The sequence below is a fragment of the Mauremys mutica genome, chromosome 6 (genome assembly GCF_020497125.1).
Source record: "Mauremys mutica isolate MM-2020 ecotype Southern chromosome 6, ASM2049712v1, whole genome shotgun sequence".
In the NCBI taxonomy this organism is placed as follows: Eukaryota; Metazoa; Chordata; order Testudines; family Geoemydidae; genus Mauremys; species Mauremys mutica.
The window spans coordinates 87,809,152-87,834,040 of NC_059077.1; the positions used below are offsets into that span (position 1 = coordinate 87,809,152).

At 42.8% G+C, this 24,889-nt stretch overlaps 1 protein-coding gene across 3 annotated transcripts in view; it reads left to right on the forward strand.

The window, feature by feature from the left end:
- The first annotated feature begins 244 nt into the window (after positions 1-244).
- Positions 245-24,889, forward strand: part of PLGRKT (plasminogen receptor with a C-terminal lysine) — a 41,654-nt gene continuing 17,009 nt past the window's right edge. Inside the window, exons 1-2 of one of the 3 annotated variants that reach the window (XM_045021783.1) lie at positions 245-416; positions 2,292-2,383. In XM_045021783.1, the coding sequence (XP_044877718.1) occupies positions 2,303-2,383 (81 nt within the window). In that variant the 5' untranslated portion in view covers positions 245-416; positions 2,292-2,302. Of the gene's footprint in view, positions 417-444; positions 477-2,291; positions 2,384-24,889 lie in introns of those variants that run through there. The other 2 variants (XM_045021784.1, XM_045021785.1) reach the window with 2 other exon arrangements.

A 24,889-nucleotide genomic window follows, 5' to 3' on the forward strand; every position in this document is an offset into this window, starting at 1 on the left:
TTATTTCCATGGCTCCAGGACCTGGGGTTTTAGGGGTGAGCGCAAGGACACTGGCCGTGGCATTGTGAGAGGCCGGGGGGGGGCGACAGATGAGCTGGGGCCTGGTCGGTCCGGCTGGCTGCCCGCCCCACCCCGCTGCAGGGGCGGCCCCGCAGCAGGAGGGCGCTGGCTGCTCGCGGCACCAGCTTAGGCTAGCAGCGCGCTGGCCCTTTAAATCGCCAGCAGCGCAGAGAGACGCCGCCCCGGCGCCAGGAGAAACCCAGGGCGGCGCGCTCGTCGGCCACCTCCCCGGAGCGGCCCGGCCCACCAACAGCCTTCCCGGAGGCCGGACAGAGCGCGAGGGAAACAGAGGGGGAGGCGTCTCCTGAGCGACCTCCTGCCCCCCGAGACCGGCGGCTCCATTGCCCCCTCCTGCGGTGAGGGGAAGGGGTTGCTGGAGGATGAGCGGCTGGAAGGAGGGGCTCGTAGTAGGCTGGGTAATGGTGGGGGGATTGCAGGCAGTAGGGATGGGGTTTGGTGGGGGGCTGGGTAATGGTGGGGGGATTGCAGGCAGTAGGGATGGGGTTTGGTGGTGGGGGGCTGGGTAATGGTGGGGGGATTGCAGAGAGTAGGGATGGGGTTTGGTGGGGGGCTGGGTAATGGTGGGGGGATTGCAGAGAGTAGGGATGGGGTTTGGTGGTGGGGGGCTGGGTAATGGTGGGGGGTTGCAGGCACTAGGAATGGCGTTTGGTGGGGGGGCTGGGTAATGGTGGGGGGATTGCAGGCAGTAGGGATGGGGTTAGGTGGGGGGCTGGGTAATGGTGGGGGGGTTGGATGCAGAAGGGATGAGGTTTGGTGGGGGGCTGGGTAATGGTGGGGGGTTGGAGGAAGTAGGGATGGGGTTTGGTGGGGGGGCTGGGTAATGGTGGGGGGATTGCAGAGAGTAGGGATGGGGTTTGGTGGGGGGCTGGGTAATGGTGGGGGGTTGGAGGAGGTAGGGATGGGGTTTGGTGGGGGGGGCTGGGTAATGGTGGGGGGATTGCAGAGAGTAGGGATGGGGTTTGGTGGGGGGGCTGGGTAATGGTGGGGGGATTGCAGGCAGTAGGGATGGGGTTTGGTGGGGGGCTGGGTAATGGTGGGGGGTTGGAGGAAGTAGGGATGGGGTTTGGTGGGGGGGCTGGGTAATGGTGGGGGATTGCAGGCTGTAGGGATGGGGTTTGGTGGGGGGCTGGGTAATGGTGAGGGAGGGGGTTGGGGGATTGGAGGAAGTAGGGATTGGGTTTGGTGGGGGCTGGGTAGTGGCGAGGGGGGCTGTGGTCCAGGCTGTGCACTGGGGTGAGGAGTAGCAATTGCAGGGAGATGGTGTGTAAGTGGAGGGGAGGGATTGGGCTGTGCTGCAGCAGGAAACTGTCAGCCAACCCCCCCCCCCCCCACACACACACACACAGTTTGGCGCTAAGGAGAGCGATCCCAAGTTAAAAACAGAGAATAAAACCCTATCCAAGGAACATCAGTGAACATGTGATTTAAGGAGGCAGGCTGGAATAGGCAGGCTTTTCCAGAGGTTGGGGGGAGCCCTTAGTCTCTCACATACTGTGTGTCGCCTGTTTTGTTCAAAACTTTGTTTTTCTGTTTGAACAAGTTTTAGGCAACGAATGTTGTGGGTAAAGAGCAACCAGAGAAAGCTTAGAGGAGCTATTACAGTATTATTGTGTGAAGCAGCTTTCCACATTTGTGGATGGAGGGGATTATTCAAGCAGAAATCACTAGCTGTCTTGAAATAATAAGATTCCTTTTTTCAACATTTCTTTCCCTGGTTGTTGTGGTCAGGAACCTTGGTGGTGGTGTTTTGAAAAATATTATTACAAAACAGCTATTCCGTAACTGAGGGAAGGTAAAGGGAAACAAGATGTCATCCATATCCCTTTCCTTCAGACTTCTATATCTCCTTCATTCAAATCCCTTCTAAAAACCCACTTCTTCCATGTTACTCACATGAATTGAGTTCTCTTTTCATGATTTTAATGAATCCATCAAGCTGGCATCTGATTACTGTAATCTCTGATTTTCCTTAAAATACATCCCACACTCTGTCAATGTTTGCCACATCTATAGTTAGACAAGAGTGATACAGTAAACTATAAAAACTTTTGGGTCAGGAGGCCAGCAGCAGAGCCCTTATTAACCAAGTCTGAGCTATAAAGTTTTTTTTATTGTTACTATTGTGAGAGAGACATTCAAAATAAACTTCAGTTGTTGTGGTCAGTGTTTAACACCTTTTAAAATCTACCTTTTTATAACTTATTCGACAGTTTAGATCAAAATGGGATTCATCTTTTCAAAATCTATGAATGAAAACCTGAAGAGTCAACAGGAGTTCATGCTCATGAACTCTCGACTTCAGGTAAGCATTTGTTGTACAGAATCAAGAAAAGCTATTGATTTTTATCCTGTTTGGAAAAGCTTACTCTTACGTGGAAGTGTATGAGGGGTAGGGTAGAGCTATGTGATTTTGTTGGTTTAACATGTTTATAAATAAGGAAAGTTTATAGCAAAAGTCCTTATAGCATCTTACAGGAGATAAATTCCATAGTACCCCTGTGATATAGGTATTATCCTCATTTTACAGATGGAAACTGAGGTACAGAGATTAAATGATTTATTCTAAAATAAGTCATAAATAAAGAATAAATGGTTCCTAAAAATCCAGCCCTGAAAGCATGCCTTTGAGTAGTCCCACTGAGCTCAATTAGGCTACTTTTGTGTAAAATTAGTCGTATATTTAAGTGAGTCAGTGACAGAGATAGTAATAGAATCCAATGCTCTGTTCTAGCTATTAGATTCCAAAAGTTAAAACTAAAATATGTATTTAAATTTTCCAACCCCATACATAGTCTCATGTTTGTCAGTTGCAGTAATTCCAAGGTAGTAGCAAGACTGTAACTTGTCGGTCTTTTCCTGGCCACGGAGCCAGACTAATAAAGACCAAAGGTTGGGTAGACTATGCTGGATCACTTACTCTCCAGGTAGTCATTATTTTATTAGAGTGTTGCATAATGGAGATGGGGAAGAAAGCTTTTGACACTGAAATCCAGAAGTAAGCAATAGAATTACTCTTTCTTATCCAGGCAGTAATGCGGTTGTCTGCTGTGCTGTCAAGTATTTTCATAACTTCTGATGGCATGTCTACACTTCCCAGCATTTTAGGGTAGTGGGTGTGAATTGCAGTATGCACCAAAGTGCTGTGCTGTAACTTCCCCATGGGGACACTGCAGATGCTGCAGTTCACACCCGTGTAGTCCGAAATGCAGGGCAGTGTAGACATACCTCTGACTTTTCAGTTTACTGTAAGTCAGTGGGGAGTATGTGGTTTAATCTAAAGTTTTCTGTACACTTCTGAAGTTGAAATCAAATACAGTGTAACTTAAAAATACATCTTTCATTACAAATTATTGATGGATTAACTTTGCACTTAAATTGCCAGTAGGTGGCATATTTTAGCTTTTGGAAGCATTGAAGACAAGTAGATTTTTAATATTGATATTTAAACTGAATAAATATTTGATATTTAAACTGAACTGAATATTTGGAGGACATGTTTGTATAATTGGAAATTGGGGGGGGGAAAAACCAGGAGCATGAGAAAAACATGCTGCGGTCTTATAGCAGCATCGATTTGGTGGGTCTGGTGAAGTTGCGATAAATCAATGGGAGAGCGCTCTCCCGTCAAATTCAGTACTCCACCTCTATGAGAGCCAGGAGCTATGTCGACGGGAGAGTGTCTCTCACTGACATAGCATGGTGCAGAGACTGCCTTATGTAACTTAACGTAGTTTACATTGACTTAAGTTGCATCACATACATCGACTTAACCCTCTAGTATAGACAAGGCAGAAATATACTGCATCTGCCCAGAGAGCTTCAAAGAGCATCCAAGTCTACTTGGTTTAAAATGGCTAGTCCAAGGCAACATCAGAAAGGTTCCCAGTACTGCTAAATAATAGCTTTGTGCGCGCCATGATTTATGCCAAAAATGGGGGGAAGCACATTGCTGTCTCTCTTCAGTACTGTAGATCTGGAGAAGAGTTATTTCAAATTCTCACTCCGGGAACAATATGCCTGGCAACAATGCGTGACACTGCTCCTAAAAGAGCATGGGTTGATTTGAAACAGGAGGGAATATAGAGAATAATTGGAGGTGTCCTAATGTATAGAGGAAGGATCAATTAATGTAGTTTTCTGTTTCATGTCCATCAGGAAGAACAAATGGATCATTGTACGTTCTCTGGGGCAGGGACTGTTGTGGCGGTTGTGGAACTGCTGTATTATAACCTAAGAATATTGATCATAAATTTTGTGAATACTGTAGGTGACTGTAGTTACATTGTGGTGTTAGACTTTCCTATATGACTATATTTATCTAGCTTAGTAAGGGGCAGTTGGAAGACCAAGCAGAAAAGCAACACAATGGCTATATATAAGCAACCTCACAACAAACCCTTGCAGGTGATGGGGGTAATGGGGGCTGCAGCCTGAAGTTAAACAGCTTTTTGCTAAGACTGGGTGCCTAGGGATCAAAGAGACACTAAGGCCCACAAAGCTACTTAGGTGCCCAAGTCTTAATTTTAGGAACCATGTAATCCACAAAACTCTTGCTTAGCTGCCACCTAACTCTGTAGGCACCTAAACTCACTTGGTGCCTAAATTTTCAGGGTAAACATTCCCAAGGCACCTATATTTCAGCCTGTGAGCATGCACACTTCTGTCACAAACTAGGTGTCTGAACACCTGTCTCCGACCTAAGACCCAGAATGCCCCATAAACTGGGGGAAAATTGATGGAAGAGCACCTATATTGCATTTTGGGCCTGATCCAATAGGTGTACTCAGAGACGACCTAGATCATGGAAGTCCCTTTGTAGATCTGGGCCTGAGTGAGTAAAAGGACTGGCAAGAATGGCAGGTGGGAGTTGAGTTCTGTTCCTGATGAGAGCAGACTGATGAAACAGACACAGGTCCTGCAAGGATGCCTGAAAGCAATTGGCCCTTCCTTGGCTCCCTGGAAACTGTAAGCGAACAATGATACTTGGGTTAAGATTTTTTCCCCCGAGATGCTTTTGATCTAAATAAGTGATACTTTGTGCTAAGAAGGCTGCCTGGTTACTGGAAATTGTCCTAGCTCCTGGTAGGAACAGAACTATAGTTACTGAACCTAAGATGACCTGCTGAGGTAATCATGGTTGATAGACCAGGGCCTAGGCTGCAATCCCCTATATGAGAGTAAGAAAGTTGCCTGATGCCACTTGAAGAGAGGTGACTGCACAAGGCATGAAACCAGTTCATAGAGACTGGGGTGTATGTCAGAGGTGCAGTTAGCCTAGTAACTGTGACAGCCAACATGTTTCTATAAAGGCACATCTGAACAGGGCTAGCCACCTCCTGAGCATCCTCTTGTGGCTAGAAGTGGCTGTGCAGCACTCTGCCTCAGTTTCCTCTTCACTCAGGCTCCTCAATAACGCTACAGAAGGGTTTGTCCAATAACATTCCTTCTTGTGGTCTGGTTTATTAACATAAAATGAACTAAAAAAATTAAGGTTCTTCTGCCCCAATCTCTTACTGTGCACAGTCTCCACTCCACCACCCAGGTCTGACCACCTTTAAGTTTCCAAGCTGGTCACAGCTTTTAGGCCCTTCCCAGGTTCCGCTTTGTCATTTCCCTTAATCCACTCTAGACTACTTTAAACACTGCCTGTGCTCTTCTAGCATTCACTCTCAGGCATGGGCAGCGGCTATAAGAGGTCAGGGGAGGCTAAGCCTCCCCAAACAGCTGGCCCAGCACCTCTGGAGTCCGCCACCATTGAAAGGATGCCCGGGTTGTGGCCCCGCCTGCACTTCGTGCCAAGGCTCCACTCCCGCTTGTCCTCTTCCCCCTGAGGCCCCGCTTCTTCCCATCCCCTTCCGTCTGCATAGGGGCCTCGGGAGGAGGGGAAGAGGCCCATGCAAGTGGTGAGTGGCTTGGCAGGAGGGCCATGGGGAAGGGGTGCAAAGAGTTGCAAGCAGAGGGTGGGTGGGGGGCTCAGAAAGAGGCATGAGAGGCAGGCAGGAGGGGTCTTGGGGGAAGAGGCAGGCGGGGGGCTCGGGGAAGAGATGCGAGAGGCAGGCAGGAGGGTTCTCGGGGGAAGGGGCAGGCGGGGCCAGGGGTGGAGCATGGGCAGAGCTTCATGGGGAGGAAGTTGAGTGGGGGTGGCCTCAGGGCAGGGCCACAGTCTGGGCACGCCCAGCCTCCCCAAATGGAGGAGTCACGCACCATCCATGCTCTAAGGCCTTCCTACCTGGAATCTTTTCTTTCCCAGGGGAGATCCATCACTCTCTCAGTGCTGTCTGTTTGTCAGCTTTCAAAAGGTCAGCAGGCAAACCCCTCTACTGCTCCCTTGGCCCTCACCCTTCTTCAGCCCTCTGGCCCAAACCCTTGCCTCCAGGCAAAGTTCTCCTACAGGAGCCTTCTGCTCTCTCTAGCCTCTATCATAGCTTCCTCTTCCCCACCAGTGCTTTATAGAGACCATCTGCCACCTGTCAGGCACCATCAGAAGGTTGCTAATGAGGCATAGATTGGCTAAACCAGTTCCACCTTAAAGGGCCCAGTGCACCCTATGATATATATTCACCTTCTTCACAGCTTCCTTCATTATCAAGTTTGATAATAAATCTATTGATATTAACATACTGTACCACAGACTATTCTCTCAAGCTCACAAAAATAAAAAAAGTTAGTAATTCAGCCTCCATGTTTGTTAATAAATAGCTTGGATTAGGATTGCTCTAGTTTGCACAGGTGACCCACCAGCCCCTGGCTGGCCCCGGGATAGAGGAGCGCAAGGGTAGCATGCCTCCACTTCTCCTCTCTATTTTTGAGCCAAGTAGAACTCAGCCAGAAGAAAGAATTGAGGCCTGTAAGTTTTTTGTCTTGCTGCTGTTTTGTAAAATAATGAAGATTGGACTATCAGCCTGCTTGGTTCTGGAGGACTCACTGTTTGTTTGTATCAGAGGGGTAGCCCTGTTAGTCTGGATCTGTAAAAGCAGCAAAGAATCCTGTGACACCTTATAGACTAACAGACGTTTTGGAGCATGAGCTTTCGTGGGTGAATACCCACTTCATCGGATGCATGTCTGTTTGTTTGTGTTATGCATTGATATGTGTCTCCAGAGCTAAATAATCCATCTCAAATCAAGTCAAAAGGATTCCCAACCAAAAAATTGAGGCCAGGGGCGGCTCTAGCAATTTCGCCGCCCCAAGCATGGCGGCACGCCGCGGCGGGCGCTCTGGCGGTCGCCGGTCCCGCGGCTCCGGTGGACCTCCCGCAGGTGTGCCTGCGGAGGGTCTGCTGGTCCCGTGGCTCCAGTGGAGCATCCGCAGGCACGCCTGCGGGAGGTCCACCGGAGCCGCCTGCCGCCCTCCCAGCGACCGGCAGAGCGTCCCCCACGGCATGCTGCCCCAAGCACGTGCTTGGTGTGCTGGGGCCTGGAGCCGGCCCTGATTGAGGCTTCACTTTATTATATCCCTGCTGCTTGAGGGATCACACATGAAGCTCTTCCTTAAAATTATCAGATTTACAATGAACATATATAATGTTTTTGCCTTACCTTAAAATTTGAATATGTAGAAGAAGGAATCCAGGTCTTAGAGCATATATAAGACATTTTATAATGTTTATAAATAGGGAAAACAAAATGCTATACGAGCACCATTTGCATGACTATAATGAAGTACCTTCCAAAGTACTGCTTCTGGGAGCCGTGTGGAGCCATGGCACATGCGGAGCGGGGCAAGCTCCAGACCCCGCTCCCCAGCTGGAGTGCTGGAGCAGGGCAAGCCCCAGACCCCAATTCCCAGCGGGAGCTCGAGGGCTGGATTAAAATGTCTGATGGGCTGGACACAGCCCGCAGGCCGTAGTTTGTCCACCCTTGCTTTACATGCTAGGTTTTTTTTTGTTTGTTTGTTTTGTTTTTTTAAATATCTCTTTATGATGGAGACTGGCATAAGAGTACTGTGGCATATTTTGTAAGTGGGTCATGTTAGTCATCTCTGGAGCAAACGGTAGATAACTTAGAAGCTGATTTGAAAAGTTTTCTTTTCAGATGTCTTTTAATAACACTCTGTAGCCCTGGTCTACACTACAAGTTTAGGTCGAATTTAGCAGCGTTAAATGGATTTAACCCTGCACCCGTCCACGTGATGAAGCTGTTTTTTCAACTTAAAGGGCTCTTAAAATTGATTTCTGTACTCCTCCCCCAACAAGGGGATTAGCGCTGAAATCGACCTTGCCAGGTTGAATTTGGGGTAGTGTGGTCGCAATTCGATGGTATTGGCCTCCGGGAGCTATCCCAGAGTGCTCCATTGTGACCGCTCTGGACAGCACTCTCAACTCAGATGCACTGGCCAGGTAGACAGGAAAAGGCCTGCAAATTTTTGCATCTCATTTTCCTGTTTGGCCAGTGTGGCAATCTGCAGATGAGTGCAGATTTAATCAGCAGAGATGACCATGATGGAGTCCCAGAATCGCAAAAGAGCTCCAGCATGGACCGAATGGGAGGTATGGGATCTGATCGCTGTATGGGGAGACAAATCCGTGCTATCGGAACTCCGTTCCAAAAGACAAAATGCCCAAACATTTGAAAAAATCTCCAAGGGCATGAAGGACAGAGGCTATAACAGGGACTTGCAGCAGTGCTGAAGGAGGGTCGACTGATGACATGACTTACAGGGTATTAAAATCAACAAAGGTGTGTGTTTCTCCTTGATGCAAACCCACCCCATCTGTCACACAGAATGGCCCCCTCAAGGATTGAGCTCAAAGTCCTGGGTTTAGCAGGCCAATGCTCAAACCACTGAGCAATCCCTCCCCCCACTATTCCAGACAGGACTGGATCTCCATTAAACTTTTCAAGGTGCCCCTGCCTCACCAAAACGATTGTCGGCCGTTGATTTCATGGAGGGAGCGGGGAGCAAATGAATACAAAACAAACCTGGTCTCTTTCTTGTTTTGATCCACTCCATCTCTCTTATAAATCTTAGGCTGGCAGCAGACAGTGCAGTATGACTGCTAGCCATGGTCGTCTCCTGGCTGCTCACCAGACAATGGTGCAGTACGACTGCAAGCAGGATTGAATCTCCAGGAGACAAAACTTAAAAAGAGAATGACCTGGAGTCACTCCCATTTATGTCCAGGCTCCCCGACAGACCTCCCCGGGGTCTGCCAGGAGCACCCATGTCTGCCCAGGCACCTCTGACCGACCTCACCAAAGTCGGCTAAAAGAGCACCCAGGAGACGACGATGATGGCTACCAATTGTAATGCACCATCTGCTGCCAAAAGGCAATGAGTTGTTGCTGTGTAGCAATGCAGTACCACGTCTGCCAGCATCCAGGAGACGTATGGTGATGGTGAGCTGAGTGAGCTCCATGCTTGCTGTGGTATGGTGTCTGCTCTGTCAGTCACTATTTAATCCATTTAACATGTAAATATATAGTGCTAATTTTTTAATCAGACTGTTGTGCCGTACCAAAGCAGGTGCCTTTCAAACGGCTATATTATATCTATGCAGTTGCCTTTATCAACCAAACTTGTAATCTCAAAGGATGGAAACAGATTTGTTTAACCATAAAAGCTTGTTGACTGGTATTAGTTATATTCCTACCCTGTAATTGTTTACAGGTTGAATCCTGTATCAGCTCTTCCATTATTTTGCCTGGATTTAATGTCAGGATAGCCAGCTTATAATGAGCCATAACATCTTGCTTGCTCTTTCTGAATATTGAGCATTAGCACTCTTCTAGTATTCTGGAATTTTTCCTGATATTCCAAGCATTATTAAAAACTTACATCAGCAGGCCAGAGATCTCCTCAGCCAACTCTTTTCCCCAACGCTGCTTGATATTACACTCCCACCTACTGCATATTTAATCTTTATATATGTATATGAGACTGTCATCGCTTTAGCAATAAAATAGACAGGAACAGATATTTGCTTGCTGGAAGAGGGCAAGATGCCTCAGCAGTAAATTGCAAAATGGTTAATGTAGGGTTGTGATGCTTGGTTCTGCCAAACTTAAAGGGCCATACTCCAGAAAGACACGCTAGAGGAAAAATGTTTCTGTACAAGGGCAAATCAGCACAGAGAGATTTAGTAGAAAACAAAGTCATTGAAGAAAGTGTTCATGGGGAAGGCGTTGCTTTAGTGGTGTAGCTGTCACCTTTGTATCACAGCAGATATTTACAAATATAAGCTATGATGATAAGATACAGTGGTGTATAGTGAAAGTCTTGAAGGAACTAACTGAAATTTGACCATGATAGGCAACAACTGTACTTACTGTAATAGTAGCTTTTTGACTACGGGGTCTACTCCCAAAATGGCATTTTGTATTACACAATAGCATTGTGTAAAACAGATGTCTGTTTTAATATTTTTCACTGCATTGAAACTTTGTAGTATTGACTTAAAGCGGGTGTACATAGTGATAGCATGCACATAGTAATAGCATGTATCGTCTGTCAGTACAGTTGGACATACAGCAGGGGTGAAAGTAACTTAAAGGATTTACCGGTACTCCAGAGCCCTTAGGAGGGGGTGGGGCCTCAACCAGAAGCAGCGGAGCCCCAGGCCCTTTAAATCACCATCGGAAGGGGCTCCAGCTGCTGCTGCTACCCCGGGACCTCGGTCTCTTGCGGAGCTTTAAAGGGACCGGGGCTCCGCTGCAGTAGTGGCAGCCAGGAGCCCCTGGCCCTTTAAATCACTGCCAGAGCCCTGCTGCTACTACCCCAGGGCTCCAGCAGTGGGGCTCGGGTGGCAATTTTAAAGGGCCCTGGAGGGTAGCAGCAGTGGGAGCCCCAGGCCCTTTAAATTGCCACCCGAGCTCTGCTATTGGAGCCCTGGGGTAGCAGCGGTAGCTGGGGGCTTGGGCGGTGGTTTAAAGGGACCGGGGCTCTGGCTGCTGCTACCATCACCCTGGGCTCTTTAAATCATCCCTGGAGCCTGCCAGAGCCCTGGGGTGGTGGCGGGGCTCTGGTGGCAAGTTAAAGGGCCTGGGGCGGTATCAGCGGCCGAGCCCCGGGCCCTTTAAATCGCTGCCAGAGCCCCGCCGCCGCTACCCCAGGGCTCCGGCAGGCTCTGGGGATGATTTAAAGGGCGCAGGGCGGTAGTGGCAGCCAGAGCCCTGGGCCCTTTAAATCGTCCCTGGAGCCCTGCTGCCAGAGCCCTGTGGAGGCGGTGGCGGGGCTCCAGTGGCTATTTTAAGGGCCGGGTTGGTAGCAGCTGCCGGAGCCCCAGACCCTTTAAATAGCTGCCAGAGCCCCTCCACTGCTACCCCAGAGCTCTGGGGATGATTTAAAGGGCCCGGGGCGGTAGCTGAGGCAGGCGCCCTGGGCTCTTTAAATCGCCTCATGAGCCCTGCTGCCGCTTCCTCAGGGCTCCAGCAGGAGGGCTCTGGTGGCAATTTAAAGGGCCTGGGGCTCCAGCCACTGCTAGGAGCCCCAGGCCCTTTAAATTGCCGCCAGGGGAAGCCAACCGGCCTCAGTATGGCGCAGCACCTTACTTTCACCTCTGACATACAGCCAAAACAGACCCATAGCCAGATCAGTGACATCCTTTGTTTTTTTGGTTACCAAATAAGTGAAATACATTCAGTGACAGGAAAGTAGCCTTTGTTTCTAAAAATCATAAAATCTGTATTGAAAACTTGACTTTTGAGCCTTTTGAAACCATTGCACTGTAAGACACAATGCATCTGTTTTACCACTGTCTTCACAGAATAGACTATTTTGAAAAAAATCTCCAGTAAAACAAAGGAACATCAAATCTACTGTTGGCAAAACATAAACTCCAGAGTCAGAAAATGTTCTTGCATGTTAATCTTTGATAGGAGCCATATAACCTTAAAGAAAGTAAACATACTAGGAAATTAACACACTTCAGCAAATCTGCTTACTTACGAAAAATATGTTTAAGGTTATAGCCTCCCTGTCAGTACTGGGAATCCTACCAATTTCAGATCTGTTTTACCTTTTGTGTTCATAGTTGTTAGAGTTGATCCCTGTTTAATAGTAACCTTTTTGGATTTGGCACAGATTCCCCGTTACACTGCAAATGACCGAGAAAATTTCATGTAATGTTGGAAGGTAAAGAAAGTGTAATTACTATCCTTGCTTGAGTCAAAAGTTTAAAGTATATTTTGAAAATTTTGTTTGTTGTTTGAGAATACCATCTTCCACAGTGATTTATTGAAACAAAGCCAAATACAAAGCATATTTAACAAAGAATCTCAATATTTAATTATTTTATTGAGCAAGGCATTATTAAGAAATACAGAAGACTTCAGGAACATTTTGAGAATCCAATATACTAATAATAAACCAAATATCAGACACACCAACATTCTTATAGCTTTTTAAAATTAAGGAGCATATGTGATCTTTTTGTGCATAAACTTTTTTTTTTTTATATTGGTTCACTTCACTATGTCTTTAAGGATACTTTCAATCTTTAAAAAATGTTGAACAAATTATACGCAATTAACCTTAGAGGTCTGATTTTCAGTGTTCTTGTTTCCATTTATTGAACAAATATTGTGAAAAGCTGTAAATTGTTGTGTCCAGAAATTGGTGTACAGTAAATCTAAACATTTAGCAGATTTTGTAATGCATACATTAGTCTGTGGTGATCATGTGTGTTGGGTAGGAGAAACACAATTCAAAGAAGGATTTAAGTAGCAAGAGAAGGATTTAATCAATATATAGGAAGCCAACATAGACAGTTGGTGAGTTTGCTTTTTAATAAAGTATAAACAGTTGGGGAAGTGTTCCAACCTACAAGCAGATTATTACAAAATGCCTATATAATAAATATTTTTATATAACTGTAGATCCAAACAATGTGCTAGATGCTTATCAGACATAAAGGAAGACATAGCCCCTGCCTGTATAGTGTGGGGAGGCAGGGGTGGAGGTACTTTAAAGATATCATATTATTTAAAATGACTTCCGGATCCTTTTGGCAAGTGTTTCCTGAAATGCTGTGCAGGCAAGGAATAAAGCTGAGACGTGAGCCCAGATGTTTTATGAAGTGATTTTTTTTTTTTAAATGCTCTTCTACAAAAGGCTGGAAACCTGGGGAGGAGTGATGATAGACTAGCTGCCAGCAACTGGCGCCCTAGGAGAACCATGCAAAAATTAGTGCCCCCCGCTCCCAAGCTCCAAGGGCAGATCTAGGCTGAGGTTTTTGGTAAACTGGGAAACATGTTGCCCCTTTTTTCCTTTTAATGTTTTTTAAGCGTTTTTTTAAACAGAGGCTTAATTATTCTGTTTGTCCGTCCATCCATCCGTCTGTCCAACCAGTGTTTCTCACATTAGATAAAATAGAGACATGAAATTTTCAGAATAGATTTGTACACAACAGCTAGATGATACTTCAGTCCGATTTCAAATAAAAATGCATTAAAATGTTAATTATAATTTTTATTATTACAAATCCAAAATCATCTATTATGCTATCCTGCTTTAACTGCCATTGCCACCACATCCAATATAGAAAGAAATAAGAAAACTCTTCAGTTAACTTTAACCTGTATTTACAAAACACTCCAAATAAAAACACTCTGTGCTCTTAAAACATGACTTTTCTTGCTTTCTAAAACATGCTCTGTCATACCATTGTTGAAAGCAGATATGTTTTTATCAATTTTAACTTTGAGAAGCTACATTTCCCATTAGCTACGGAAACTGGAAAAGTTAAAAGAATGCATAGAGCTATAAAAATGTTTGGGAAACTGTCTGAGTTTATTTTCACAAACAAACTTCAGTACTTCTTCAGGAATTTCTCAAGTCGTCTTGAAAAAGCCTGAAGCTCACTGCACAAATCTGTGGCATCAATGTCTTTTGAATTTTCATGAGTCAGTGCTGACTCCAGTTTTATACAAAATTCTCTTATCTGTTTTGCTGTTTTCTTTTGCAAGCTGTGGATATCGTATAGAAAGCCAAATACAGACTCTAGCTGTTGCATCTGTTGAAATCCTTCATCAACCAAGTGAATAGCAGTATCAAGGACTGCAAAGTAGAAATTCACTTTGAACTTTTGTTTTGGGTTCTGAATGAGTATGTCTCGTCCTTCATATGAAAACTCCTGTTTCTTTTGCTGAATGCGAACTGGCTCTGGTTCAAATTCTGTTGGAAAGTCTATTTCTTCAGCAAGTGTGAGAGAATCTACCAGTGTTCTTTCAAACCCTTCATCGCTTCTGAATTCCTCCAGAATATTTTTAGTTTGCTGCAGTTTTTGAATAGCAGAATGTATGTTCAAGTTCTTTTCCTGAAGCTGCTTACTAGTGAGGTTAATCTTGAAAAGGATATTATACCACAAAATGAGTAAAGTCACAAATTTGAACTTGGAAAGGCCATTTGCAAGAGCGTCTGCGTCTGAACGTGCCGTATTGCCAGATGATTCGGTAAAGGTAGTATCATCAGAAATTTCAATTAGGACATCATAAATGTTTCCAAGTTTGTAGCAAAGAGGCTTCAAAGCATCAGTGCGACTCTCCCATCATGTCTAAGTGGTTTCACAGTTAGAGAATTCACGTGATGAGTCAGAATCTCCCAACAGCATGTTGAGCCTGAGGAAAAAAACGTAAACACGTTGCACCAGGTCAAAGAAACTGCTTGCCTCCAAATAGCATCTAGCCGGCATCATTGACAACTAATTCAGAGAATGCGCACTGCAAGGAACAAAAAAGGCCCTAGATTTGATTTCCATCATTCTCCTTTGCACACTATTGTCTTTACCCTTCCCATTACTCCCGTTATCATAGTCTTGGACATGTAAGTTTTCAACAGATAATGACATTGTTTCAAGCTCTTGTAGAATAGTTTGTCATAAATGCTGCAGTCGTCTCCTTCAGTGGTACAAAACCCCAAAAATGTTCCTTTATGAGCACTTCAGCATTATCTTCATCTGCAGACTTTTCCATATCCACAAAACGAATGATCATTGTTATTTGTCCAACATGACTCACATTTGGTGTACAGTCCAGTATTATTGAAAAGTATTTTGCAGAATGGGCAGCTTCTACTATTTTCTTTTTAATGGCATTTACTAGGATTTGAATAATTTATTCTGCATATTTTTTCCTAAGTAATGAACCTGTGTTTCATGATCTGTTATTTTACATAAATGCTCCTTCATGACTGGATCAAACAAAGCTAGTTATTCAACAACTTTTTAAAAATTTCCATTACCTGGAGTGTATAATTTTTCATTTCTACTGCAGCCGCAGAATGCTAAATTTTGCCCACTGAGAACTCTTACTAAAGCAATCAGACGCTCTAATATTTGTTGCCAATATTCTTCTTTTTCCTTAATCACACATACATTTTCTTTGATTGTTTTTCCTTTTTTTTCAATCGTAATTCAAGTTCTTTCCGATTTTGAAAACATTCCAAATGTTCTGTACTTCTTTCATGTGAAGAGAGAATTGAAGAGATGTTTTTCCAGTCCTTCGAACCATTTTCAGTAAGTGATGTACCAATTGCTTGATTTCTAAACAACTTGCAGCAAAAGCAAAACACAGAGTCCTTCGATACTGAATATTGTAACCAGTTTCGATGAATTTCTTCCCCATTAATGAGTTTCCTCTTGTTATGCTGAGCAGAGAATTTTATTTTATTTCCATCCTTAAGGAAGGGAAATTCATGAACTTGTTCGGGTCCATGTTCCACGAGAATTTTCTGCACACTGTCATCACATCTGGGCCATGAAGCTGGGACACCATACTGTAACTTGTTTGTAACTTCGTCATCCTTTCTTCCTTCTACTTCCTTTACTTCAATTTCTTCATGTGTCTCTGAAGCAGGGGCGGCCCCAGGCCCCAGCACGCCAAGCGCATGCTTGGGGCGGCAAGCCGCGGGGGGGCGCTCTGCCAGCGCCGCGAGGGCAGCAGGCAGGTTGCCCTCGGCGGCATGCCTGCGGAGGGTCCGCTGGTCCCGCGGCTTCGGCGGACCTCCCACAGGCGTGCCTGCGGAGGGTCCGCTGGTCCCGCGGCTTCGGCGGACCTCCTGCAGGCACACCGAAGCTGTGGGACCAGCAGACCCTCTGCAGGCAAGCCGCCGAAGGCAGCCTGCCTGCCGTGCTTGGGGTGGCAAAATGCCTAGAGCCGCCCCTGCTCTGAAGGTGAATAAATTTTCTCCATTTCCATATCAGTCTGATGCTGTGAGCTGCCTTCATCTAGAAATAAGTTTCCATCATCTTGAGTTTCCAAACTGCTTTTTTTTGTGGATGTGAGCTACCCTCCTCTCCAAGTAAAATTCCTTCATCTGGATGCTGTGAACTGCTTCCAACTTTATTTGGATTAAAGAGAAGATAGCAGGGATCCTTCCTGAAATGTTTTGCTTGGTCCTTTTCATTCTCAGCCTTTTGTTTACGATACTCAGCTCCTGAGGGTTTTCTTTTTCCTCTTTCTGCCATGGGGCATTTGAATATTATGCTCCCGACTGCAAGCATTATAGCGTTAAGGATGGCTGACACATCCACCGCAGCCATCCCTATATGTCTTTTCACTGCTTAAAAGTTCAGTGATTAGTAACATACATTCACTTACCTATTAAAACAGTTACAGTGTTTACATGGAAACAAAATGACCTTTTTCTGATGTTACAACCCTACACCGATTGTTTGGAAAGTAATCCCCTTCCTCACGGTTACCCGCTTAGAATGTGACATCATCACTTTCGTAGTCTATTAAGCATTAATGCTGTTACTTTTCTTTTGTGGACCTTATTTATTACATGTGAACCAGTTATAACAAAGAAAAGTTCATAATTATATAGCCCAAGAATAACGCTAAGGTTTAATAATGCTTAAAAATACTCACATTTTGGATTTATAATGCTGAAAGACCATATTCTTTATTCTTTGGCACCAAGAAACACAATTATCCACAGTATTCGCTCAATTCTTAACCATCTACCTGTGACGTGTTAAAATGACCGTTTGACATGTATCAATTCGCAATATCTCCGCTCTACATGAATTTCCAGCTATGCGACCTTGATGTATATTCGAGTTAGATGTCACTAGCATTGCAGCTCTTGCTGCTGGTGGATATGTTTCATTGTGGCTTTATTTTTGCAGTAAATAAAAGATTTGACATATTAATACATTTCTCAGAAATGTAGAGAAATGAATTATAATTCATATACCCTCCATACACGCACAGGAATTGAAATCATGACATCTTCATTATTTCATTTGTGTTTTTTTCATTTTTTTCTTTTTTTTTTTTCTTTGATTTTTTCCCCTCAAATTTGGTGCCACATTTAACTTGGCACCCTAGGCGACTGTCTAGTTCGCCTATATGGACAGGCTGCCCTAAGCTAACGATCTGCCCAGGATGTTGAGAGGGTACAAAAGAACATTATCTGCATCCAACAACACAACAAGAAATCTGGTTAGCATTACAGCATACAGGATGTAGCAATATAATACAATTAAAATATTTCATTTAACATACCAGCAAACTGGTATGTTAAATGAAATGGCACTAAGGTGTCTTGCAGGCTCCATTTTTTTGGAAATAGATGGATTAGTTCATTTTAATAAGAATGCTCAATCATGAAACAAAGAAGTTTTACTTTTTAAAATGACCCTTGGGTGCTCTGTGTTGTACTTTAATGAATAATCTATTTTCTCCAATTGTTGCCCCTGGTGAAGAGCTGTAAATTTTGAAATCAGCCTGCTGTAACTATTATATATGACTTCAGTGTGAAATAATGTTGCTGTCAAGTGTGGAAGTGTGTATGTAAATAGTTCTAATGCTGAAATTCTCATAACAATATGTCTTGCAGCATTGTTTAGCTATAATTCGAGGTATGCAGAGACACTAATTTATTTCACTAGACTCTAATTTGATGCAATATAAAATACAGGGCAAAATATTTGTACTGGAAAAATGTATCAAATACTGAGTGGGAACATAGATTAATCTAACTAATGTCACTTTTTTATTTCTTTCTTAACTATCAACACTTTCTGTCTTTGGTTTCAGGCAAAACATAACATGATTGCATTACATCTTCTGCCAGTGTTTTTCTTAACAAGCTTGAACTGAATAGCAATAAGTAACAGGAATGAGGCAATTTTCTCCCCATATTCAACAATCTGTTCTTAAATTTGAAATACAAATATACCAATTATCTCTTGTCTGCTTCCAGATAAGCAGTTCCTTATGATAATCCCAATGCATGTCTTTTTAGAATAGTAAAGAAAGAAGTAATGAAAAGCAAATAAGGGCTAGCATTATACATTATGGAAGAGGCTTGAAAAACTAAAGATTACATCAAGAAATCGCAATTTCTAAAAGAAGAAAGTCCTGGTATACTTCAGTAAGATATTGTCCAGGTTAGCATGTTAGTACCAGAGCAGGGTAGTGATCCACTTAATTAAGCAGGGGCCAATACATGATGATCCCTTTATGGTTTATTTTCAAGCTAACTCTGTTCTCTCTTTAACAGTTAGCTTGGGTTTTCATTTGTTTTAAAAACAAATAAAGTGCAAGTATCTGTCTTACAGTAATATCACAATGGTCCTGGACATGGTATAACCTGGCTTTGTAAAGACCAGTAGAAGTAATTCAGATTTGGATTTGTTAACTTTCCATCACAGTTACCAGTGGTATATTGCTTCAGTTTTAAATTTGGAAAATGACTTCAACTGCTACTCTGAAACCTAGCTTGAGAAAGTGACCAGCCATATGAGTACAAAAGTATTGTCTGTGTGTACAGAGTTCAAGATTTATTTTATGGTAACTACTGTGTGCTGTTGCCTACATTATTGCTGCTGCATGAGGCCTCCATTTTGCAGTCCTTACATAAGTAGTCCCATTAGTGCTAATGGATGCCCTAATGTGAGTAAGCTTTACAGAATTGTGTAACTCTAGTTGCCTGCATAACTATTTGTTGCTTAATCTCAATTTTTCAATGAAATTACACACAGAATACCATTAGTTTTATGTCCTTGCAATAAGATAAGTTTCTTCTAATTGGGATTTAGGAATATTTGATTTATTTCTTATAGGAGTGAATCTAATGAAATTCTAATTGTCCTCCAGATGGCTTTATCCAGAGGTTCAAACTTCCAGGAGCTGGAGTTTTTTATTTTCCAGTATTTGCACATGTTTTTCAATCTGTTGTATGCATACTATACTATAAACTAGTTAAACATCTGTACAGGGCTGTTAGTAGAGATAAGTGGAACTAGTCATTTTGGATAGAAAGGCAAGATTTATACCAACATCTGTGAAGGTGTTTTGGTCACAACCCTGACACTTGTCTTTTTTTCTTAATGGTTGTTTTTAGTAATGTCATGACATTTTAATTGGGTTATGGAATCCACTACATTTAGGATTTAGAAAATATTAATATCTTATTTTGTATAACTACTTTGTTAACATTGCAGACCCAAAAACCTTGAGAGAGAGATATGAGGAAATGTTGACATTTTTTGTTTATCTGCCAGGCTGTCTAGTAATTTCTCAAGGTTAGCTTTAAATTAGGAAGGTTCTTGTTCTTGACATGCAAGTTTTATTGCACTTTAAAAAAAAAAACAACCCACACATTAAGGTCTTGATCTTACGCCACTTAAGTCAGTGGGAGTGGGAATTGTCTTGTCTTCGGGTCAGATCTTGCCTCAGCTGACCAGTTTAAATATCCTAAATAGCTTAAGGAGGACAGAAACGGGGAAATAAACAAAACTAAATGAAGGAATAAAATCTTAATATCTAGCCTTAGTCTGCTACATATGGGAGATAGGTATTAATTAACTGGAAATAACCTAATAATTTAATATCCCCAGATTTGGTCCATATTTCATGTGTTCCTGTTTGTTGTCCCTGTTTGAGAGCAGTACTGACTGCCAGGATAAGGGGTCAAAACAATGTGGGAGGGGGAGATGGGGAAAAACTTTTTTTTTTATTTGCAAGTAAAGACGCTAAAAAGAAAATTGCATGGTGGTTTTTTTGTTTTTTAAAGAAAAATATACAAACAATTACTTATTTCCAAGAAATTAAATCTAAAGTCTGCCTGCTACTGATGATTCCCTATCTGGTTAGGAAAATGAAATGGGTTTTTAGCGAGCAGGTGTGTAGTATTGCTCGGATGTAGGCAGGGAAAAATGTGCTGAAGTCCACTGGCATTTTACCAGTCATCAATCAGATTTATTTTTTATGCCTCATCACTTTCACTGACTTGATCATCAAAGAAAGAGAGTTGACATGCAGTTTACAGTGAATTTAGCCTAGGCTTTTTTATTGATTGTGTGATCAATGTGATTTCTTGTAATGATTTTGTTTACACTTCCAGACTTGTTTTGGAATATAAAAATTATCATTCTTCCCTGACAATAAATGAGAATATAAATTATTGTTAGCATGTTAGACTTTGAGTGATATTTTCACCTGGTTTGAAAATATATCATCAACCTCACTATTTTTTTTTCTCAGGTTTTTCTTTAAGAACTAGTCTAAAATATTTATTTTTTCATCTTCTCATTTTAGCAGAATAAAACCCACTGAAAACAATGGCTATATTTCTACTACATACAATAAAGCTTCAACACTCTTTCTCCATCCACCATCCTTCCCTTCACTGGGGTGTTGGGGGAAAGAATCACTACATTTGTTGTATGTCTGACAGGATACTATAGTAATGTTTATGGGATTTCTAATGCATTTTTCTTGAAGTAACAAGAACAACTGTTTTTTCCCTCCAGGTGATGTATGCTGTAATTCAGGAAATAAATTTTCTCATCAGTTTGTGTGTACCAAATAAAATCTAACAAGATGAATGACATAACAGTGTCAAGGAAGATTGGAACCATCTCACTAGAAAAAGGAATTTTTGCTGAGAGTATTCTATGCTGTACGTCTATAAGCCAGTATTTTTTTTTTAATGAAGAGGCAAAGGACAACATTTATTATTAATTTAGGCTTTGTTTAAAAACAGCAACAGCAGAAGAAACAGAACAAAGACTGATCATAGCATAAAACTTTTTTTTTCAATTTATTTTTATAAATCAAGAACCTTTGTACTGGAGTTAGTCTTGCTGTTAGTGGTCTGGGTGAGATCAGGTTCACACTTTTGCGGGATGGAGGGGGGATTCAGGTAGGGGAGAGGTTCCGTAAGGACCAAATTAAGCCGTGATATAAGTGGTGATGAAAGTTGATCAGAAAAAAGTGTAAGTCAAAATAGTGTAATGCGCACCAATTTTGCATGCCCGGTATATACAAAATAGGTGGAATAGGACTTATTAGGTGAGTGAAGATAAGTAAGGCCCAGCAGGAACACCACATTGGTTCAAGTTACATTGCTTACCATATGTATCCATTCTCTGATCAGTTTATGCTATCATTTATATCACTGTAGAATTTGGCCCAGAGAATTCTGTAGAATATGCATCTAGTAGCCTATCTAAGGGGATCTCTACAAAGTAAATGCACTCTAGAGGGGGTATTGTTGGTCTCCTCACTGGAGAAAAGTGATTGCAGTACTCTGCTTTGATGGGGAAGGTACACTCCTTCGAATGCAAGAGGATAATATTCCCCACAGAGGATGCTATGTGCAAATATAGTACATCCCATCTTTGATATTGTGAGTTCATTTTCATTTAAAAATAATGATGCTACTCTTGTCCAACAAAGGCTAACTTGCAGATAAGAAAACTGCTACTTGCATAGGTGTTAGTGAACAGTTCCGCCTAAGGGCTTGGCTACACTTACAAATTTGCAGCGCTGCAGCAGGGTGTGAAAACATACCCTCTCCAGCGCTGCAAATTGCGGCGCTGCAAAGCGCCAGTGTAGTCAAAGCCCCAGCGCTGGGAGCGCGGCTCCCAGCGCTGTCCGTTATTCCCCACAGGGAGGTGGTACGGACAGCGCTGGGAGAGCTTTCTCCCAGCGCTGGTGCTTTGACTACACTTAGCGCTTCAAAGTGCTGCCGCGGCAGCACTTTGAAATGTAAGTGTAGCCAAAGCCTAAGAAATCACCAGTGCTGCTGCTTTCAGCACTCAGAAATTTCCTGGGATGTCTCCCATTTTAAAAGTCCAGTCCTACTAACAAAGAGTTTTGCCTGTAACTTCAATGAGAGCCAGATGTGGTGGTACATACTGGCCACTTTCATTGTTCTTCCACATAAGCCACACCATTTAAAAACTATAAGATGAAACTGATAGGGTATTAAAAATGGTTATAGTATATTTTTATGTATTCTATCAAGCAATACTCTTAATAGGAAATTTAAAACCAAGAGTTTAAAAAAAAAAATCTTACAACTTGTTTTAATGCTGTCTCCAAATTTTTCTCTACTTTTGACACAAGTTTGTATGTATGTGCTCGTGTGCTCTCCAATGAAGAGGACTACAATACTCTTTTAGCAGATAATAAACAAGGACGACAGAATCTGAAATGGGTATGAAGAAACCTCATCACAGACTAGGTTGTCTTGCTTTAACTGACCAATCACTGACAAAACAGAACATGATATGGTGTACAGTCATAATAACCTTTCATACAAGATCATTTCAGTTTAAGATCCCTGCTTCCAGGCTTTTATTTCTGCTTCGGTGCTCTGATTCTTTACCTCTAAAGAATAACTTCATAGGGCACGTTATACACTTGAAGAGAATAGTGGAAAAAAATATCATGAATCAATAGTTTTGTCACTGAAGTATTTATTTGTTAGACTGGCTTTTTAAAAACTTTTCTACTGAACTTTCAATTTTTATTTTTTTGTTGTCTTAAACGAATTGCTTTGTTTTGACTGTTCTGCTTTTCTTTCTTTGTTTTTTATCTATGTTGGAGTAACTAAATTTCTAGAAGACTTCGTACTTCACAGCAGTTAATCTTTGCAGTATTCTCAAGATTGTTAGGCCTATAAATTGACTTATTGTAGCCCGACAGTTGTCTTATGCTGAAGGCTTTCCCTGAAAAATTCTGAAATGCAGGATTTTTTTCCAGGCTGTCCTTGCTCTCTCCTGTCCCTCTCGTCCTGCAGATCTTGTAAACACTGTGTGAACAGGGCAGAGCTTTCTTTTTAAAAACCTCCAGAGGGCTGTGGGTGGGGATTGGGTGAGAGCCAGTGGTTTGGATGGTGGCTGTTCACTGGAATCCTGTGGATAGGGTGACCAGACGTCCCAATTTTTAGGAGTTTTTCCCGCATCCTGACCAAAGTATGGTTGGGACGCCATTTGTCCCAATATTTTGTTTCGGGCCTTTTTTCCCCACTCACCTGTCAGTCGCTGACAGTCTTTGGCGGCGTTTTGGCAGCGGGTGATTCTGTCTTTGGCGGCAAGGTTTATTACCTGCTGCCGAAACACTGCCGAAGGCCGTCAGCGACTGAAGGACTCTCCACTAAATGGCTGCCGAAGACCCGGACAGGTGAGTGTTTTTTAAAAAAATAAAATAAAAAAAATGCTCCCTCCCCGCGGCGGTCCCAATCTTGTCCCCTTACCATCTGGTCACCCTACCTGCAGATCCCATGAGGTGTACAGAAGAGAATCCCCAATGAGGTTTAAGAGTGCGTGAAGGCGACAACCCTCCTAGAAAGCTTAGTGAAGGAATAGGAGTCCTCCCTACTATGCTTAAGGAGGCTAGTTGCCAGCCCTTGTATGTGATCTGTTAGTTGAAAAGATTCTTCTGTTTTCATTGACAAGTTTCCATGGCAGTTGGGTTACATATTGAGATCTACACCTCTGCAAGAAAATGTCCTTGAGACTTGTTTTTCCTTTTAAAAAACAAAACAAAACAAAAAAAAAACAACAAAAAACCTTACAGGCCAAATCCTTCAGTGCTGGGGTATGGGTGAACATCTTAGTCATTTGATGTCTGTATCAAATTAAGTGGAGCCAATGTTTTGTAGCAACATTGCTAATAATAATTTTGAGTTTTGAAATTGTATTTTAATAAACTAAACTTTAGTGCTGGGCACTATCTATCAGCTAGGGGAATCCAGTAAACTTAATCTTGTCCTGTCTTTGAGGGATAAGGAGTTGGTTTTTTTGTTGTTGTTTTTTTTGAGGGGGGGAGGGGTTTTGTGCGTGTTACAAAGTGGCAAAAGTTTAACTTCTTGAATGATGGTGAACACCTCTATTCTTAGAGTGTCAGAATTCATGAACTCCTTCTCAGTTCTTATTTTAAGATGTCTTGAGATTTAAAAAAAAAGTGCCTAATTTTGGGGGAGAGAGGTGTGAATTTGAGAGGAGGGCTAAAACTGGACTTATAATAGAAACTCAGTTTCAGCCTTAACTATATAGTGGCTACTGTTCTCTAATAACAGTACCAGAAAGAGGAGATGGGAGAACCCTCAAATGTAGGGACAAAGTCTGTCCCTTGCTCCCTCCACTATATATCATTCTGGCAGCCTATAGGAGCTGTACAGGAGCTGTAGTTGGCTGGAGGAGCATTCCCTTGGCAAAGCATAAGGTTGCTGTAAATTATCATACACTGCCTATCCCTTACAAGCCTCAGGGCAAGAAGGGGTAGAATCATAGAATATCAGGGTTGGAAGGGACCTCAGGAGGTCATCTAGTCCAACCCCTTGCGCAAAGCAGGACCAATCCCCAACTAAATCATCCCAGCCAGGGGCACAGATTGGTGTTCATATGAACATCATAGGATGTGTATGTGCAAATTCCAACTTGCATGTGTGCACTGGGGGTTGCATGCATCCAAGCAAGTCATGCATAAGTTGTTTTGAAGACGTAGGCCCTAACTTCTGAGTAACTCAAAGAATAGTGAAAATTATTTTGTTTAGGTTAGAAAGTGGAAGGTACTATGAGTGCTAAGTAATACTATTATAAGGTTGCATCAACCATGATAATTGTGGC